The following is a 20,954-nucleotide window of genomic DNA, read 5'->3' as shown; positions in this document are numbered from 1 at the left end:
TTTTTTTGTAGAGGCAGGGTCTCACCATGTTGCCCTGGCTGGTGTTGAACTCTTGGGTTCAAGCTATCCGCCCATCTGGGCCTGCCAAAGTGCTGGGATTATAGGTGTGAGACACTGCCTGGTCTTTGTCAAAGGATTGTTAATCCTCTGTAACTACTGTCTTCTGCAAGAATCAATATTTAAAGGGAAAATTAAACTAAGAATGCTTTTGTTCTTAAGATATCGAGACATCAGAACATTTCCTGGGTGTGTTAGGTAAACATTATTAACTTGTTCCCTTCCCTGTAAATACCCGGTGACCAAGAATGCCAGACTTCCTGGGAATGTGCCCCAATGGGTCTCAGCCTCATTTTACCCAGTCCCTATTCAAGGTAAGGTAGCTCTGGTTCCAGTGTCTCTGACACTGATGCTTGACTTTGATACCCCTCAACTTACAGTGTCTGTTTAATGCCTGCTTTCAGCCCACGGTTTTCCTTGTCAGAATATCTTAACTTTGATCATATATATATATATATGTGTGTGTATATATATATAGTTTTATTGTATTTTATTTTTTTGAGACGGAGTTCTGATCTGTCACTCAGGCTGGAGTGCAGTGGCTCGATCTCGGCTCACTGCAACCTCTGCCTCCTGGTTCAAGTAATTCTCCCGCCTCAGCCTCCAGAGTAGCTGGGATTACAGGCCCACGCCACCATGGCCAGCTAATTTTTGTATTTTTAGTAGTGACAGGGTTTCACGATGTTGGCCAGGCTGGTCTTGAACTGGCCTTAAGTGATCTGCCCGCCTCAGCCTGCCAAAGTGCTGAGATTACAGGCGTGAGCCACGCGCCTGGCTTGATCATGTGTATGTTTTCATGTGGCTATAAAACAATTCACGTTTTCAATTTTTTTTCAATTGTGTACATTTTTCAAGAAATTACTCCATTTAATTTTATTCCAGTTATCATAGAATGAGGCTATCCTGTAACATTCTTTTGAAATGGAAACACTACGCACAATGGACTGTGGCAACTTGAAAGTACAGTTTAATTCAAACAAGTCACAGGCTGCCTGTGTTAGACAAGATGAAGCATTCGCAGTCCGGGACCCTGCATCCTTGTCTGCCACAAACAAGGGTGTCAGCTAGTCTTCTGAGTACGTGCACGCCAGCAACACGCCCGCCTCGTTACAGCATGGTCCGCGGGTTTAAAAAAAAAAGTGCGCGGTCACGTGCAAATTCCCGACTCCAGTGCGTACACGAACCGGCGCACGAGCATCGGTGGCGTGGCCCACTGCGCAGCCGCAGGAGCCGCGCTCCGGACCTCTGCTCAGGCACTGCCGCGGACTACCTCGAGGCCCTTAGTTGACTGGGACCGGAAGTGGCGTGTGCTCTGCCTTTCCGAGTTCCTGGCCCGCGGCCGTCGGGTGTGAGCTGCGCCGACCTCTCTGAGGGTTCGTGGCCCACCGCTCCTTCGCCGTCCCTGCCGCCACCGTCCACGCTCAGCGTCGTAGAGAAGATGGTGGGTCGGAACAGCGCCATCGCCGCCGGTGTATGCGGAGCCCTTTTTATTGGGTACTGCATTTACTTCGATCGCAAAAGACGAAGTGACCCCAACTTCAAGAACAGGCTTCGAGAACGTGAGTGGGTCCTCTCTTCCCTGGCCGGGCCTGCTGCCTCCGTCCGTCGCCCTCCACGGGAGGGGTCCTTGCAGCCCACCCTCCTGTGGGCCGCCCAGGGCGACCGCGTGGTGCGGCCCGCAATGGGCGATGGCGGTGGCTGCTCCGCTCTGGGGGCTCTACTGCCCGGCAGGAATTCCCTCCATTTTGAAGGAAGGATTTTTCCTGTTTTGTTTTCCCCAAACACTTTAGCCGTGCAAATGCATTCTTGATTTGTGTTACAATCTCGGGTGTGTATGGCGTGGGGAGGAGGTTGTCTCTTTTTTTGTCGTTCATCTTTTTAAACCTCTACTCTCAAAAAAGTCGTGCATTTTTGTCGCGAATTTTAGTCTTGAGGCTAAATCCGCATGCTCAGTGCAGTAGCATTGTTGCTTTTTTTTTTTTTTTTTTTTTTTTGAGACGGAATCTCGCTCTGTCGCCCAGGCTGGAGTGCAGTGGCGCGATCTCGGCTCACTGCAACCTCCGCCTCCGGAGTTCAAGCGCTTCTCCTGCCTCATCCTCCCCAGTAGCTGGGATTACAGGCGGCCGCCACCACGCCCGGCTAATTTTTTGAATTTAGTAGAGACGGGATTTCACCATGTTGGTCAGGCTAGTCTCGAACTCTTGACCTCAGATGATCCGCCCAGCTCATTGCTGCATTCTTAAACCCTCTTGGTAGCTTCGTTCTAAGTGCTTCCAAGATATGAGTGAATGCTATAGAAATTGCAGGGGAGTCCAAAGGGCTGCGCTTCTCCCGTGGCTCAGTCTTATTTCATACCTGCGACATCTTTTAAGAGATGTCTACAAAAGGGGAATCGTGACATGAAAACCATTGTGATCCACCTTGAATTTTGGGAGAATGTTCATTTGCATCACCGAAGAGCAAATTTGTTGGAATAAGAAATATTTTTGTAGCTGATCTTGTTCCGCCAAATTAATTTTTGAAATTAAAATTGATACATAAGTCCAAGGTGTACAAAGAAGGGATTATTTTTTATTTAAGTAACAGTGGTTACGATTTAATTTAGCTATACTAAGTCATTTCAAGCGTTCAATAGCCATGTGTGAGCAGTGACTCCAGCGCTGATCTTACTAGCACTTAGAATCAGACATCTAGTTCCAGCTTTCTTATGTTTTAGGAGGGAAGGGATATAGACATAATTTGATTTATGACTAGGTAGACTAATAGAATACTGTTTTGGATTCAGACCCTGAATTTCTAGGGCCAGGTTAGCGGCATAATTTGTGGTTTCTGAATCCTAATTTCCGTAGTTGTAAAATCAGGTAATGCCACCTGCCTCTTGTTGGTCTTGTGAAGATTGAGATGTTTGAATTGCCTCCCACGTTTCCTGACGTGGGAAATGCTCCTCCATAAATGCTAGTAGTCAAATTTTGCCTTCAGGTTATTTTCCTGTAGTTGCCAAAATGGGTGGCAGCTGGGGGATTTGGTGCAAATGCAGAGTTACAAAGAATGGGTTAACCCTGTCGTCGGTTGGAAACCCTGAAGTCCTGTTGCAGAAACAAGAGCTATCATTTTACACAAATGGAGGAATGTTATTTCAAAACTTCTCCGTCATTTTCATTCTAAAATTTTTTTTTCTGGCCTAAGCAACTTAATGATTACAGTGAATTACTTAGCTGCAGCAGTAACTTTAGGCAAGTAACTTCAAGCTTTAGTTTTGTCTTTTTTAAAATGGTGTAGTGTAGAGTTTTAGTTTTAGTACTGTTCCTCACACATGGTAATTGATGAATGCTAGAGATTTTTGTTGTTGTTTGTTTGAGTCTCTGTTGCCCAGGCTCGAGTGCAGTGGGATGATCTCCGCTTGCTGCAACCTCCGCCTCCCGGGTTCAAGCAATTCTGCCTCAGCCTCCAGAGTAGCTGAGATTACAGGCACACACCACCACATCTGGCTAATTTTTGTATTTTTAGTAGAGGTGGGGTTTCACCGTGTTGGCCAGGTTGGTCTCGAACTCCTGACCTCATGATCCGCCCGTCTCAGCCTCCCAAAGTGCTGGAATTACAGGCGTGAGCCACTGCGTCCAGATGAGATTTTTTTATAAGTAGAATTATTTTGTTGTTTGATGTTTTTGTTATCAAGTAGAATTTATTTAGAATAATCTTGTAGTCTGTTTAAAGGTAATTGTGGCCGGGCGTGGTGGCTTAACGCTTGTAATCTCAGCACTTTGGGAGGCCGAGGTGGGCGGATCACCTCATGTCAGGAGTTGGAGACCAGCCTGGCCAGCATGGCGAAACACCCTCTCTACTAAAAATACAAAAATTACCGGGGTGTGATGGCGCGCACCTGTAATCCCAGCTGCTTGGGAGGCTGAGGCAGAATTGCTAGAATGTGGAAGGTGGAGGTTGCAGTAAGCCGAGATTGCACCACTGAACTCCATCCTGGGGGGACAGAGCAAGACTGTGTCTCCAAAATATACGTGTGTGTGTATCTGTCTGTCTGTCTGTCTGTCTATCTATCTATATCATATATCTGTATCATATATAAGTATAAATAGGCCAGGCGCAGTGGCTCACGCCTGTAATCCCAGCACTTTGGGAGGCCAAGGCAGGTAGGTCATGAGGTCAGGAGATCAAGACCAGCCTGGCCAACATGGTGAAATCCCGTCTCTACTAAAAATACAAAAAAAAAAAAATTAGCTGGGCGTGGTGACGTGCGCCTGTAGTCCCAGCTACTTGGGAGGCTGAGGCAGGAGGATCGCTTGAACCTGGGAGGCTGAGGTTGTAGTGAACCGAGATGGCGCAACTGCACTCCAGCCTGGGTGACAGAGCGAGACTCGGTCTCAAAAAAAAAAAAAAGTGTAATTGCGTGACTGGCTGATTTTAAAAACTTTGGGGTTATTTGGCCTTTGTGAAATGAAATTTATTTCAGTTCAGTTAATTTTGAGTTTTTAAAATTAATTTTTTTTTTTAAATTTTGAGTTCTTCTAAGACTTATTTCCAGTAGAATATTTACATTTGCAATAAAGAGCAGTTTCTCACATAAGGCATGTAGCTTGTTGGCTTTCTTCTTTTTTGTTAAGAAGAGAGGCTTACTTTGGGAGGCCGAGATGGGCGGATCACGAGGTCAGGAGATCGAGACCAGCCTGGCTAACACGGTGAAACCCCGTCTCTACCAAAAAAATACAAAAAAACTAGCCGGGTGAGGTGGCAGGCGCCTGTAGTCCCAGCTACTTGGGAGGCTGAGGCAGGAGAATGGCGTAGACCCGGGAGGCGGAGCTTGCAGTGAGCTGAGATCCGGCCACTGCACTCCAGCCTGGGCGACACAGCAAGACTCTGTCTCAAAAAAAAAGAAGAGAGGCTTAGGCGGCCAGGCACAGTGGCTCATGCCTGTAATCCCAGCACTTTGGGAGGCTGAGGCGGGTGGGTTACAAGGTCAGGAGATCGAGACCATCCTGGCTAATGGTGAAACCCTGTCTCTGCTAAAAAATAGAAAAAATTAGCCAGGCATGGTGGCGGGTGCCTGTAGTCCCAGCTCCCTGGGAGACTGAGGCAGAAAAATGGCAGGAACCCGGGAGGTGGAGCAGAAGAGAGGCTTAATTGTTAAAAATGAAGGTTGAGGTTAAATTTGGGATCCTAATTTATTTAAACTTTTTGTCACCTGTTAGCAAAAGCAGAGTATCAGGATCCTTGAAGCATAGTTTTTATCATTCTAAATTATGAGTAAATTAAATGTAATTTCCAAATTACAATGCCAACTGCAGGTGCATTTCACTTATATGGGACGGATAAAATGACGTTAAAAATATATTAAGCATCTTATTTAAATGAATAAGTCTTGGAAACATTGAGTCAAGGCTTGATTTTGCTCATTGTTAAATTTCTTTATGGTTTTTCAGTTGATTACTATCTCTCCCTTTATCACAGAGATACTGCATTATACTCTATCTGAAAATATGTTAATGTAGCAAGTTAATTGTATCATGAAACTAAAGCCAGAATTTTAATCTTATTGCTAAAAATGTAAAGCAACTCAGAGATCTTAAAATTCGGTAGCTGTGTCAGTTAAATGTATTCAGTGGCAATCACATACTCCTCCCCACCTTATTAAAAAAAACTTATGACTAAGTTTCACTTTCCTGGCTTTCATGATCAGTTTTGTCATTTTCCCTAAATTCTGGTTTAGCAAATTGTATGTCTCATACAATTGATCCCGCAAACTTGGCACATTCATTTCTGAGGTGCCTTTTGTTTTGATGGTAATAATGTCTTCTCCACACTATTAACTATGGAGGCAGAAGAGAGTCATGTTTCAAAAGCCTGGGTTTGAGTTGCTCTTCCACCATTAAGTAATTGCGACCTTGATACATTTTCTCATCTGAAAAATGGGGATGATAATAGTTCCTGGTTTTTTGTTTTTTGTTTTTGTTTGAGACAGAGTTCGCTCTGTCACCCGGGCTCAAAAAGAAAAAAAAAGAAAAAAAAAAGAAAGGAAAGGTACCTTGACCATAGTAAATGAACCTTCTGTCTGCAGGTAGGCAGACCTCTTTTATGAGACAGAGTCTCGCTCTGTTGCCCAGGCTGGAGTGCAGTGGCTCTATCTCGGCTCACGGCAACCTCCACCTCCCAGGTTTAAGTGCTTCTCCCGCCTCAACCTCCCGAGTAGCTGGGACTACAGGCACCCGCCACCACACCCGGCCAGTTTTTGTATTTTTAGTAGAGATGGGGTTTCACTGTGTTGACTAGGCTGGTCTCAAACTCCTGACCTTGTGATCTGCCTGGCTCAGCCTCCTAAAGTGCTGGGATTACAGGTATGAGCCACTGCGCCCGGCCCTCAGACCTCTTTAGTCATGCATTGAGGCTTGGATTTGTAGAGTGCTTTAAGGTGTTCAGAGGACATTTGCTTGTTTCGTGGCTTTTGTTTCTCATTGTAGTCTTCTAAGATTAGACAGACCTTATCTTGGGAGAGTGAGAGATTTGCGTAAAATCACCCAGCTAATAAATATTAGCTAATAATAAGTATTGGAGCCTTACATTTTCTTAACTATGTCAGTAGTTACTCTGTGTCATTGGTAGTTTTTAATGATTGTCAATTTAGGGGTAGTCCTCCCTCAGTTTCTTTGAGTGATTGGTTCCAGGCCTCCCCTGGATACCAAAATCTGAGGATGCTCAAGTACCTTTAAGTGGTATAGTATTTTCATATAACCACCATATGCCTCCAGTACACTTTAGTTTTTTGTTTTTTTTTTTTTCATTTAAGAATGCCAGTTTTCAATATTCCATAAAGATATAATCTGGCATATTTCAGTAATAAAACTCCCTAATACTAGTGGCGTAATTCTTACCCCTGTTACATGTCCTGTGTTGGTTGGAAGAGGGGACTTGATCTGCTTATTGTAATTACTTTAGAAGTCCAGCTGCTGGAGCTATCTCCGTCTTGTGAATTGCTAGATCTTCTGCACCAAAGGGAAGGAGAACGCTCCAGTGCAGTGTCACATTGCCTACAGCTCATTGACCAGACTATTCTTATGTCCTTGATAGATCACAGGGAGGGATAGATTCCTAGAGTTAGAAGTGTTTTGCAAATGGAATTAATGACTACCACAGCAATTAGAATTCTTTTCATTCCCATTTTTATAATGACAGAATGTAAATATAACATTACATTTCTTGTAGGAAGAAAGAAACAGAAGCTTGCCAAGGAGAGAGCTGGGCTTTCCAAGGTAATAGTCTGGTTTCTGTTTAAATTATATATTTTATAGAAATATTATTTTAAAATCTGTAATTGGAAATGTCATTAAAATGTAATTGGAAAAAGCTAGTTGATACTGGACATTGCATTTTTATTTTAAAATACAGCTTATTTTTAGGAGTAGGTGAATAACATAGTTCCACTGACAATTATCAGGTCCTTCATTATTTCTTTTGCTAGCCATAACAACAAACAGCTTACTGTGTGAACAATAATTAAGGAACAATATGAGGGCCTCAAGACATTTGCACCAAAAGATGAAAAGTTCCTAATCAGGTGCTTCAAAATGATACAATATTACACTTAAGATTTAATTTCCTTACTCCAGCTTCCTTTGAAAGAACCATGGGTTATTATTTCAAAAATTATTCAAGATTATTCAAGCCCACTGATCCAGAATCCCACTGCCCTGACAGATTTTTGCCTTGTTGCAGTACACAGTTCTGGATATAAAACTTGCAATTTATTTTTTCTTTTCATAGATCCTGAGTTCTTGATTATTTTTAATGACTACGTAGGTTTATCTACTTGGCAAAAAATGTTCTGTGGTATGTGTAAGTAAATTAAGTAAATGTTAATCATTGTGTGTGCAGCTTTTCCTTTTTATTGAGATGAGTTCTATTGTCTGGGTTCTTAGGACTTAGATTACTGGATCATTAGTGGTTCTTTTTAAAGCAAGTTGAGACAAGGAAAAATTAAGTCAACCAGTATGTTTTGTTATTTTGAAACAGTTGTGTAAACACAGCTGGTTGACTGGACATGGTAATAGTGAAGTGAAAATGGGAGGGAACTACTTCGTTGTTCTAGTAGGTTCAGACTACGTTTCTGAAATGTGTAATGTGTTTATTATGCTTTTGGTAACTTACATTTTTAAGGGCATAGGAAAATGGATTGAGACATGCACCAGTATGTATTTTTAGATTCAGGAATAGAATTAAATTATTGCCATATGCTGGGATAGTCCTTGAAAGATGTCTCCACTTTCAGAAATTTAAATTGTTTCACTTGTGTTGGCTAGGCTAATAAGAGCATGTACAATGTAATTAAGTACCAAAAACTTGCACTAAAAGAAGTTTAGGTTGGTTTTCTCTCGCTCTCTTTTTTTTTTTTTTTTTTTTTTTGGAGGTGGAGTGTCACTCTGCCACCAGGGTGGAGTGCAGTTGCGTGATCTCAGCTCACTGCAACCTCTGCCTCCCACGTTCAAGCGATTCTCCTGCCTCAGCCTCCCAAGTAGCTGGGACTACAGGTGCATGCCACCACACCCAGCTAATTTTTGTATTTTAGTAGAGACAGTGTTTCACCATGTTGGCCAGCATAGCCTCAATCTCTTGACCTTGTGATCCGCCTGCCTGGGCCTCCCAACGTGCTGGGATTACAGGCATGAGCCACCGCACCCAGCTACTGAAGTTTAGGTTTTCAATAAAAATGGCCTTTTTTCTTTGAGACAAGGTCTCACCCTGTCACCCAGGCTGGAGTGCAGTAGCGGTGCAATCACAGCTCGCTGCAGCTTCGACTTCCTGGGTTCAAGCAATCCTGCTTTAGCCTCCCTAGCAGCTGGACTCTAGGCATGGGCCACCATGCTTAGCTAATTTTTCATTTTTTTGTAGAGAGAGGCTGAGGTAGGAGGATCACTTGAGCCTGAGAGGTGAAGGTACTGAGCTGTGATCACACTACTGCACTACAGCCTGGGCGACAGAGTGAGACCCTGTCTCAAAAAATAGTCTTTTAGATGCATGTAAAATCTAGGCTGGGTGCGTTGGCTCATACCTGTAATATTAGCACTTTGGGAGGCCAAGGTGGGTGGATCATCTGAGGTCGGGAGTTTGAGACCAACCTGGCCAACATTGTGAAACCCTATCTCTACTAAAAATACAAAAATTTAACTGGGCATGGTGGCAGGCGCCTGTAATCCTAGATACTCGGGAGGCTGAGGCAGGAGAATCACTTGAATCCGGGAGGTGGAAGTTGCAGTGAGCTGGGATTGTGCCACTGGACTCCAGCCTAGGTGACAGAATGACACTGTGTCTCAAAAACAACAACAACAAAAAACAAATCTATATAAAATAATGTTGAATCATAAGGACAAGTTGATTACAGTTGTATAAAAATCTACAATAATGGCGATCCGAAAATAGTGTAAAGTGCATAGATGGTATAGATTTTGTATTCTTTTTACATTCAAGTTAGAGCTTTCTAAGCATTTTTCAAATACAAACTCAAGTTTTTTCTTTTATTCGTTTGAATGTAGATGAACTACTACAAGCGTTGTTCAGGAGTAAAGTTCTTCTATCAGTTTTTTTAGAATGATTGATTGGGTTTTTGTTGTTTTTATTGATATCTGTGTATTGGTTATATCCCCTGGCATAATTGTGGTGTCAATTATTAAATATTTTATTTCCAGTTACCTGACCTTAAAGATGCTGAAGCTGTTCAGAAGTTCTTCCTTGAAGAAATACAGCTTGGTGAAGAGTTACTAGCTCAAGGTAATAGTCATTGAAGCACTAAGGAACTGGGTAGAGTTTTTCTCACTGATAGAAATTTATAATGATAAGGGGTTTTGTTTGTGTCATTTGGCTATAAGAAAAGGTACTCCAGATACCTCAAGGCAAGTTTTTAGGCACTTAATAATTGGAAGATTATTTTGTGTAAGACTGGCTCTAGAAAGAAATATTCCTTGTGGGATATTGTTGTCCATAATATATTTTAAGTGAGTTTTAGGTTTTCTTGCTATATCATATGATATAGAAGATATAATAAGTTTTTACAAATGAGGTTCTCTTACTCTGAAGTAGTTTCTAATGTATAGCCATAGTGCGATATGTAAATAGTAACTGAAGGAATATGAGCTAGGAATATACTCCTCAACTCCTTCATCTAATCTTCAGATCTTTTCCAGTATTTATAGGAAGGAATGGCTAATGTAAGGTCCCAGAGAAGGTTAATTTACCTAATCAAGGTCACACGGTGAGTTCATGACCCCTTATTTCAGAACCAACTTGTCATCTGATCCAGAATTTAGCCTTTTCATTACATTGTACTTCATTTATTTCATCAACAGTGCTAAGAAGTTTCTAAAAAACATTCTGTCCGTCTTTAAAGTTCAGCTGTGAAATTGAGATTATCAAATTGACAAACGTGAGAACCATAATTTACTCAGTAATCTCAAACGTAGATTTGAACTAGTTGCTATCATTAATAAAACTGCAGTCAGGTATTTTTAAATTCTGATTGCTGTATCAATAGATTTAGATAGAATTTAACTACATGATGTGGGGCATTTGTATGTGAATGGGTTTTTGTTGTTTCTTTTATGGGAGAATTTAATCCATTGAAAACGGTGGTAACTACCTTTTTATGTCTCCCCTTTGCCAAGAAATACTTTTTTGATATCAATAGAATTGCTCAATTAATTTGACTTAGAGTCACAGTACTCAAATTGCCAACAGACTGGGAAGGGTTAAAAATCATTGAGTAGGCCGGGCCCGGTGGCTCAAGCCTGTAATCCCAGCACTTTGGGAGGCCGAGACCGGCGGATCACGAGGTCAGGAGATCGAGACCATCCTGGCTAAAAAACTAGTGGGGCGAGGTGGCGGGAGCCTGTAGTCCCAGCTACTCGGGAGCCTGAGGCAGGAGAATGTCGTAAACCTGGGAGGCGGAGCTTGCAGTGAGCTGAGATGGCCACTGCACTCCAGCCTGGGTGACAGAGCAAGACTCCGTCTCAAAAAAAAAAAAAAAAAAAATCATTGAGTAGGGACAGACATGGTGGCTCATGCCTATAATCCCAGCACTTTGGGGAGCTGAGGCAGGAGGATTGCTGGAAGCCAGGAGTTTGAGACCATCATCGACAACAAAGTGAGACTCTCATCTCTACAGTAAATGAGAAAATAAGCCAGGTGCCGTAGCATGCACATGTAGCCAACTGCTCGGAGACTGAAGTAGGAGGATATCTTGAACCCAGGAGTTTGAGGCTTCAGTGAGCTGTGATGGTGCCATTGCATTCCAGCCTGGGCAACAGAGTGATATGCTGTCTCTTAAAAACTGTATACATAAAATCTGTAACTGCAGAGGAGTACAAGATAGGCACCAATCAGGAGACATTTCCAGGTCTCCTATAGGCATCACACTGCAATTTCTCCATCAGTCTGAGAGAGAGGACCCAGGCATTGGGGAAAGGGAAAGCATTCCCCCTCAGTGCTAAAGCAGTGCTGCATACTGAGTTGCTCTGCTCCTTGCATCGTATAACACTGGGTTTGATCTTCCTATGCTGATAGATGGATTTTATGATATTCTTGATGCCATTAACAAAAGATACCACTTATGATTTGACCGTCCAGTCAGCAAAAGTTGTAGCAGCATCCACTTTGCACAGGAAGGGAGCTCAAGATGAGAAGATCACTGCACTTGAGGTTGTGTCAGTGTGTCTTCTACTACACTTGAGGTTGTGTCAATGTATCTTCTTCAGCATTGTTGCTAAATCTGCAGATAAGGTAATCAACAGTGCTAGTTCAGAAGAGATGTAATTATGGTATGTATTTAGAAGCAGGAACTGACTTAGTCAATCTTTTGATTACTGTAATTCTAAACTGACCATCAGTGGATCACTGTGCAGCCCTGTGTCTGATCTCTTGTGATGGGTATCATTACATCATCATTTCAATATCTGGGAAAGGAATTGACCAGGAAGCTCAAGATGGTGCCTGCAGACCCGGATGACAATGACCTACACAATTGGAGTATCCTGAAACATTGTGTAGATGGGACAATCATAGTCCTCACATTGGCAGTGGAGATTCACCTGTTTCTGATGGATGGTCAAGAGGTTAAGAAAAGCTCTTGGAAACCTTTACTTATACTCAGGTGCCATCAGATACTCCGCAGTACTCAAAATTTTACCCAAAATGTTTCTCAGTCTTTCCACAGCAACCAATTGGTAGAACAAAAAACATATACCAGACTTAAGAGCCTAGAAAGAACACCAGAGTGACTATCCTGATACCCAGGCTTGCCATCAGCTGACAGGGTCAAGTGCATTGGGTGTGATGGTAGAGATACTCCCTAAGACATACTTAATATCCTCAGCTTGCTGGGGAAAAATTAGTAAGGTTAATCTGAAACTGTTTCCTCGTTTCTTTTTTTGAAGTGGAGGTTTACTCTGTCACCCAGAGTGCAGTGACTAGGGTGCAATGGCGCGATAAGGGCTCACTGCAACCTCCACCTCCCAGGTTCAAGCGATTCTCCTGCCTCAGCCTCATGAGTAGCTGGGATTATAGGCATGCGCCACCAAGCCTGGCTAGTTTTTTTCTATTTTTGGTGGAGATGGGGTTTCACCATGTTGGTGAGACTGGTCTCGAACTCCTGACCTCAAGTGATCTGCCTGCCTCGGCTTCCCAAAGTGCTGGGATTATGGGTGTGAGCCACTACACCCAGTCCATTCTTACTCTTTAAGATCAGTTTCCTGTGAATTTATATAATGGAAAATTGGTAAATAAAAAAAACCTAGTAAAAAGTGATCTTAATGGTATTAACAACTGGAAAAGGTCTGAGGTGTTTTTTATTTTGTTTTGTTTTTGAGATGGAGTCTCATTCTGTTGCCCAGGCTGGAGTGCAATGGCACAATCTGAGCTCACTGCAACTTCCACCTCCCGGGTTCAAGCGAGGGTTCAAGCAATTCTTGTGCCTCAGCCTCCCAAGTAGCTGGGATTACAGGCATGCGCCACCAGGCCCAGCTTTTTTTTTTTTTTTTTGATATGGAGTCTCACTCTTTCACCAGGCTGGAGTGCAGTGGCACGATCTTGGCTCACTGCAACCTCTGCCTCCCAGGTTCAAGTGATTCTGCTGCCTCAGCCTCCTGAACAGCTGGGACTACAAGCACGTGCTACCACGCCCAGCTAATTTTTGTATTTTTAGTAGAGAACGGGTTTCACCATGTTGGCCAGGATGGTCTCAATATCTTGAGCTCATGAGATCCAATCACCTCGGCTTCCCAAAGTGCTGGGATTAAGGTGTGAACCACCACACCTGGCCTAATTTTTGTATTTTTAGTAGAGATGGGGTTTCACCATGTTGGCCAGGCTGGTCTTGAACTCCTGATCTCAGATGATCCACCCACCTCAGCCTCGCTAAGTGCTGGGATTACAGGTGTGAGCCACCGCTCCCATCCAGTTCTGAGATTTACCTCAATTGCACGCTAACAGGTTAGTTTGCCCCAATTGCATGGATGCTAGCAAAAGACATGAGACCCCTGGGCTAGGGACAAAGGACAGCTCGTTATTCACTGCAATAATAGTAACAAGGGTATTGGCATTTGCACTGGTTTCCCAAGCCACAGCTCCTATAGGCAATGCAGAAAGTCAGGGGACACATGTACATGTAGTGGGTTACATATAGGAGAGGAGCCCTGAATTTAAGGATCCTTAATTTTTTGTAATGGGCAGTAAACATGTGTGCACTTTTCCCTACACATAGGTAATGTTGCAAACCTGCCTTTGCTCCAGAGGGAGGAAGTTTCTATTCTGAGGTTGTTCACTGTACAAACATCCTTGAAAAGACAGTTTGGAGCGAAGGCAGTAAATATCTGCTCAGAAGTGCAGAAATGTGAGAAACTTGAGGAGAATTGTACCTCTACTTGTATTGTTATTTTTAAAAAATATATCTAATGGCATTATTTTTATGTAAGGCACGTTAAAATATTTTAATGGGAACCTCCTATACAGAAGAGTGCTTAATTTAAAATATTTAATAGCATAGTTTTGCTCAAATAATTTGGGGCAGTTTTTGGAGTTTGATTTAAAGTGGAATTAGGGCCAAGTGCAGTGGCTCATGCCTGTAATCTCAGCACATTGGGAAGCCAAGACAGGAGGATTACTTGAGTCCAGGAGTTTGAGACCAGGCTGAGCAACATAGTGAGACCGCGTTTTTACAAAAAAAAAAAAAAAAAAATTAGCAAAATTAGCCCGGTGTCGTGGTGCACACCTATGGTCCTAGCTACTTGGGAGGTTGAGGTGGGAGGATTGCTTGAGCCCAGGAAGTTGAGGCTGCAGTCAGCCAAGATCCAGCCTGGGTGACAGAGGGAGATCGTGTCTCAAAAAATAAAATAAAATGGAGTTAACTAAGGACAAGGTTGCACATAGCAGATACTTAATATTTATTGAATTAAGTGAACTTTGAAAAACTGTAAGCCTTAAGTGTTTTTTTTCCAAATGTAATGTGTCTGTTGAAGGATATTTGTAGATAAAGGAAAATAAACCCTCCCACTCAGAGTTAATCATGGCTTTATTTCTCCTGTCATATTTCATTAGTGTGACCATTTTTCCTACTAGTATCACTTAAAAATTTTTTTTTCCTTCTCATGTAATACCATTCAAATAGTACAAAGACTTGGCTTAATGTGAAATTGAATCTTCTTTCCACCTCAGTCCCCAGTCTTGTGGTTCCCTGTTACAGAAAAGTACTATTCGATTCTCAGCAATTGTCTCATGTAGTCTTTCAGAAATATTCCAAGTATATAAATAGTAATACTTTGACATTTTTATACATTGATTTCCCCCTTATGTATATATGTTTGAAACACTTCCATATCAGTACATGTAATCTGAATCATTCTTGTTAGTGGCTTCATAATAGCTGTATGAATGCACTATAGGTTATTTCCAGCATTTTACTTGCATAGCGTTTTTGGTCAGCATCATTTGGATATGGCGTGTAAAGTTAATTTTGACAAAGGCCAAGACTTTTCGGGTTACATGTAATTTTATGTAAATCTTACAGGTGAATATGAGAAGGGCGTAGACCATCTGACAAATGCAATTGCTGTGTGTGGACAGCCACAGCAGTTACTGCAGGTCTTACAGCAAACTCTTCCACCACCAGTGTTCCAGATGCTTCTGACTAAGCTCCCAACAATTAGTCAGGTAAGGAGTTGGAATGTTATGACATAAAAGTGAGTAGGATTTAGAACCGAATGATTAGGGACATTTTTGTTTTGTTTTGTTTTTTGTTTTTGTTTTTGTTTTTTTTGAGACAGCGTCTCGCTCTGCCGCCCAGGCTGGAGTGCAGTGGCCGGATCTCAGCTCACTACAAGCTCCGCCTCCCGGGTTCACGCCATTCTCCTGCCTCAGCCTCCCGAGTAGCTGGGACTACAGGCGCCCGCCACCTCGCCCGGCTAGTTTTTTGTATTTTATAGTAGAGACGGGGTTTCACTGGGTTAGCCAGGATGGTCTCGATCTTATGACCTTGTGATCCACCCGTCTCGGCCTCCCAAAGTGCTGGGATTACAGGCTTGAGCCACCGCGCCCGGCCTGATTAGGGACATTTTAAAATGAGCCTAGTGAACATGATGAAATAAACTCATGTGTATAATGAAAACAAACGAGAATATCAGTGCTTGACATTTTCTTCTCTGATGAGAAACATCCAGATGACTGCCCAGATCTAGTGATTGTGCCCTGGAGTGGATCGGGAAGTGTGTGTTTTAGTGATAAGTCTCAGGTCTTAGTAGTCAGCTGTCCAAATTCAGGTCACTCTTGGCTACTTTCTACAAGTAGCTTTCTGCCTACTCTTCCAGGAGACCATGCCTTCTGTTAGGTGATCTGACAAAGGAGCCTAGGTAGCTGTAGCCTAGATATTAGGGCATTCAGGAGCATGGATTCCCTCTGACTCACTTGTGTAAAGGCTCAGTGCCTCTGCTGCTGCTGAGGTGCTCTCAGTTTGTAGTTATTTGACGTAGTTATTTGAGTTTGTAGTTATTTGACGACATCCCCAAATCCCTACTCAAAAATGCAAAATACCATTAATATACTGTAGAAGATTAACTTATGTGTAAATTAGGAGTTAATTAAAATGCTTTCTGTTCATTTTGAGTTCAAGGAGCCCAAATGAATCTACTTTTTGGAATAGCGTGTCAATTACATGTGTCGATTTCCCAAGTTGTTATGATTAAAACAGTGAATGATGATAGGAAGTATTTACAGAACTTGATAGTTTTAACTGGTTAATTTTTCAAACTGATTTTTACTCAACTGAATTAGAAAAGGACTGGAAAGGAAGTAAAGGTCCCAACGATTTGAGGGAACGAGTTGGACAACCAAGGACTTGGGTCTAAATTGTTTTTATTTAGACTAGTGTGGTTCTAGTTCTAGAGGATTCATACTGGAATCATCAGTTTAATATTACGCTGTTTGAAAGGCAGCATGGTATAGTACTTTTGGAAAATTGGCCTGAGGGTGATGTTTTTTGGAATATTTGTAAATTCACTATGAAGCCTAATTCCTTAAAAATGACCTCTGAATCACTCAGTTATCAGTGTTCTTGGTTTGCCTGGGAGTGAAAAGAAATTTTAAACTCTTTTTGGTTTTAGTTACATAATTGACTGATGTAGTATTATGTAATCATGGCTGGATATGGTGTCTCATGCCCTATAATCGTAGCACTCACTTGAACTCAGGAGTTCAAGGCCAGCCTGGGCAACATGGTAAAACCCTGTCTTCACCAAAAATAAAAAAAATTAGCCGGGCGTGGTGGCATGAGTCTATGGTTCCCACTACTCAGGAGGTTGAGTTGGGGGAGGATCGCTTGAGCCCAGTAGGCAGAGGTTGCAGTGAGCCAAGACTGTGCTACTGCACTCCAGCCTGGGTGTCAGAGGCCCCATCTGAATTAAAAATATATATAATGTAATGCTCTGTCTCCTTTAGCCGGGCATGGTGGCACGAGTCTGTAGTCCCAGCTACTCAGGAGGCTGAAGTGGGGGAGGATCGCTTGAGCCCAGGAGGCAGAGGTTGCAGTGAGCTGAGATTGTGCTACTGCATTCCAGCCTGGGTGACAGAGACCCCATCTGAATTAAAAATATGTGTAATGTAATGCTTTGCCTCCTTTGTTAACTTGACTTTTGAAATGGGACCAACAGTAGTGTGATCATTGTTTTCTTGGATGCTGACGGTGTGTAAAGTATTACATGTTGAGTTAAATGTCAGAATGGGTGAATTTTACCAAGATTCGATTATTTGAATACAGAGAGCATTTTATGTTGAAGTTAGAATCCTGATTACATGCTTATGACACTTTAAAAAACTATTTTTTTTTCTTTCAGAGAATTGTAAGTGCTCAGAGCTTGGCTGAAGATGATGTGGAATGAGAAACAAATGTCAACATAATAAAATCTCAGTTAAAAATACTTTAAAAAGTCTTGGTAGTTGAGCAGCTCTGGGGAAATAAGGGCAAATATGCTTGTTATGAACTACACTGAAATCTACCAAAGTTAATGTTTACTTTGTGTAGATCCATTTGTCTATTTTATTTATTTTTCCCAGTGAAAAGTGTATTTTGATAATTTTTCATTTTATAAATACACTATGAGTTACTGAAATATGGATTTTGTTTATTCCTGAAACATACTTAAACTGTACATATGACATGGCTTATGTTAAAAATACCCAGTGCTCAGTTTTGAAAGATAGGCAAAAAAAAAAAAAAGTATAGGAGAAATTGAAGAATGTACACTTTTAGCTGGTGCATTTTGCTGTAAATCCGGAAATTTGATAGGCTTGTGTTTGTGAAAACTGAGCATTGAAGGTTTTGATTGATCATTTCTTTCTATTTAATCTCTGAGACATAAGTATGTGAGGTGTGCTGCTGTGCTGAGTTAACAGCTTCCTTCCCTTTCTGTGTATCAGTCTTGAAATGTTCTGTTGAAATCAGTAGGCTTAATGTGTTCTGGGTATTTATCTCCTTGTATTTTAAATATATGTAGTTGCAAATAGCACCAGTAATTAGATCTCTGTACACCCCAATCTAGCCTTGTGAGCTTCGCCAGTTAGTGTGTGCTCACTTTCCCTCCATTTGTTACAAGAGAGAATGCGTCTGCTGATCTCTGAAGTGTCCCTTTTAGCTTCTGATTCACTGGGTTCTGTTGGGCATCTTTAAATCCACCTTAACCTGAGGAATGTATGTGGGCAACCAGGCCCTGCTTTTTTTTATATTCTGAATTTTGCATGCTTGCCTGACTTAGTATTTCTGAATTGATCTTTTTTTTTTTTTTTTTTAAATGGTATAACTATCTTGATTTTCACTGAAATTATATGGTTCTATCACTACTTTGTAAATTAATCCAAAACTTTTAAGGTAACTGGGATGATCTGCTTGTAAAAATGTTTGTTGCCTTTTGCTTTTATCTTCAGTGTACCTCCTCAATCCTACTTCAACTGGATTAATTTATCTTGTTAAACGATGAGAGTAAGTTGCAACCTTGTGACTGAAGTCTTGAAAAGAGTGGAGCAGGTGGGACCTCTTATTCTCAAATAGTGACATATTCTCCGTAGTCACAGATCCAGTTTCAGAACTGAGTAAGGATCCTTGGTACGTGGTGGCATCTGTTGAACTGAGGAGCATTTCTCATTGTAAAGATTGCCTTTGTTCTGTCTAAAGAAGTCTGTGGAGAAATCCCAAAGATTTTTCCTATGTACTAGGCATTTTATTTTGGTTGACTTACAAATTCTTCTTAATCATTACTAATCTCGGTTTTTTTGTGGTGTAGTGGAAAGAGAAACAGTTCTAGTTTCTGCCTCTGATTAGCCGCACAGCCTTGAACAAATCACATTTCATCTTTGAACTTACCTCTACTGTTACACTAGGCGACTCACATTTGAGGACTTTTCTCGGGTATCTTGAGGGTTTGTGATCCTGAATCCTTAAACAGTGCTTTTTTGTTACACAGGATGCTTTTTTCGGGGGGTCACCAGTACAGACGTGCCAGTTAGTTTTATTAGTGGGATCCCAAATCCAGAGCAGTGCAGTGGTGATTGGTCAGTGACTCACCAGGCAGCTAAGAAGTCTCAGGCAGCAGCCCAGACATGTGTAGAGGGGCAGCTAGAGGGAGAACGGATGGGAAAGGGAGCAAGAGGCAGACAGCTCAGCAAGGGAAGAGCAGACTCGGAAAAAGGGCTGGCTGGAGGAGTGAGGGGCAGCTTAAGTTTGGGGAGGGTAGAAACGCCGTTTCCTTGGGAACTGGAGTGCAGTATGAGCTGGGTATCACCTGGCTCTGAACATACTGGCTTTGCTGTAATGCTTGAAAAGGCAGTGATACCTTCATTTTACAGCTCAGTAAGCCAAGTACATTTTCTTATTTAAATGACAACTTTGGTGCTTTAAAATGAGGTACCACTTTTTAAAGCTAGCTGTGTCAAGTTAAAGAAAGAAATCAGCACTTTTTTCTCCCAGAAATGTAATTGCCAAACACTATGCATCCCCATCTTAAGTTTTACAAGTGATAGAATCAGCTCGTTGTAGTGATGCTGGCCAAATGGTGCCCAGCGGGTGAGAATGGAAAAACCCCGGATTTCAGTGAACTAATACACAGCTTGAGTGTTTCCATGTGCTAATGTTGCACACTTACTAAAAACAAAAACTTTGGAAATGGAAAATAATGTAGTAGTGCAACAGTTGACATGCTTCTTTGGGCAAAGATACATTGTTTTGTTCCACAATTTGTATTTAAAGGCCAAATAACATTTAAAACGTAGACTTACTGGCCTTAGCAATGCTGGCCTGTTAACTGATAACTAGAACTTAGGTTCACATTTATGTAAAGTGTGTAAAAGCTAGTAGAGCGTGCATAGTAGGCACTCAAGAAATGTTGGTTCCTTTTGCCCCTCGGTAAGTTTATTTTACCATCTTCCCGCCTGCCGTTCTGACTTTATTAAGTCAGCCTGTGGACCAGAGTGTTAATGAGAGTTATTGCAGAAGAGACTGAGAAAATTGGTATATCATGCAGATAACATACAAAATCTTTTTGTAACGTAAAAAAATGCAGTTTTATTATTGCTTGTGCCTCAACTGTTTAAGTGAATATTAAAGGGCTTGGAGAAAACTTTGGCTTGGCGTATGTTTGGAGAACACTCTGCTGAATTTGATGAGTCTGAAGCTGTGGGTTTTTTGTTATTAACGTCTTTCAGGATGTCTAGAGCTGCAGGCTTCTCTGCCAGGAGAATGCACACTTGCCTCAGATTCCAGGTGAAGAAAATCCTTGTGGTCGTGTCAGCTCCCGAGGGCTTCCGGGTGGTGGTGGGCCCAGCTTCAGGAGATGGCAGTCACCTGGAAGGTCCGTTAAAACAGATTCCTGAGAGAGGAGCTCAGTGGTGATGTTGCTGACATGTGAAACATGAAGCCTTGTTAGAGAAACTAGCTGTGTTGAGGTTACAGAATATGTACATTAGCATTGTAAGAAGCGGCTAATTGGTAGCAGAACGCGCTAGCTGAGAATACGTTGTATTCTACATCACTGATAAGGATCTGAAGTATACAAGTCATCAGTATCAGATCTATGAGAGTTTTTGTAATTTTGCTCTAACATAAAATTCTCATTGCCACCTCCAAAGTTATATTAATTGTAAAAGTGATGCTTTGGAGAGGCTGGAAGGGGGTGTGCCCTAGCCTCCTCAGCTCCTGCCACAAACTGCTCAGGTAAGCAGGACCTGAGTGTGTTGGAAAGACTGAGTTGAAGAGCAGATTGACACAGGAGGGCTGGAATGAACTTTGGCTAGAGCAGGGCTGTCCAATCTTTTGGCTTCCCGGGGCCAAACTGGAAGAAATTGTCTTGAGCCACACATAAAATACACGAACA

The 20,954-nt window shown here is 42.0% G+C and overlaps 1 protein-coding gene and 1 non-coding gene across 2 annotated transcripts; both read left to right on the top strand.

Moving 5' to 3' along the window:
* Positions 1-1,212: 1,212 nt before the first annotated feature.
* Positions 1,213-20,201, top strand: LOC112616986 (mitochondrial import receptor subunit TOM20 homolog). Its single transcript, XM_025373719.1, has 5 exons — positions 1,213-1,616; positions 7,267-7,313; positions 9,744-9,825; positions 15,110-15,252; positions 17,427-20,201. Exons 1-5 carry the CDS (start codon positions 1,496-1,498, stop codon positions 17,469-17,471), a joined length of 438 nt encoding a protein of 145 aa, XP_025229504.1. The 5' UTR covers positions 1,213-1,495; the 3' UTR covers positions 17,472-20,201.
* On the top strand, positions 2,289-2,423 carry LOC112616987. The gene has a single exon (XR_003117834.1). It is a non-coding gene; the product is annotated as a small nucleolar RNA SNORA14 (small nucleolar RNA).
* Positions 20,202-20,954: the final 753 nt, after the last annotated feature.

The sequence above is a fragment of the Theropithecus gelada genome, unplaced genomic scaffold (genome assembly GCF_003255815.1).
Source record: "Theropithecus gelada isolate Dixy unplaced genomic scaffold, Tgel_1.0 HiC_scaffold_15761, whole genome shotgun sequence".
Classification (NCBI taxonomy): Eukaryota; Metazoa; Chordata; class Mammalia; order Primates; family Cercopithecidae; genus Theropithecus; species Theropithecus gelada.
The sequence above is the reverse complement of the archived record's forward strand: the minus strand, read 5'-3'. Positions and strand labels throughout refer to the sequence as shown.

Coding starts and splice junctions, on each gene's coding strand:
- LOC112616986 (XM_025373719.1), top strand. CDS start 1,496: ATGGTGGGTCGGAACAGCGCCATCGCCGCCGGTGTATGCGGAGCCCTT. Junction 1,617..7,266: donor CAAGAACAGGCTTCGAGAAC/GTGAGTGGGTCC, acceptor CATTTCTTGTAG/GAAGAAAGAAACAGAAGCTT. Junction 7,314..9,743: donor AGAGAGCTGGGCTTTCCAAG/GTAATAGTCTGG, acceptor TTTTATTTCCAG/TTACCTGACCTTAAAGATGC.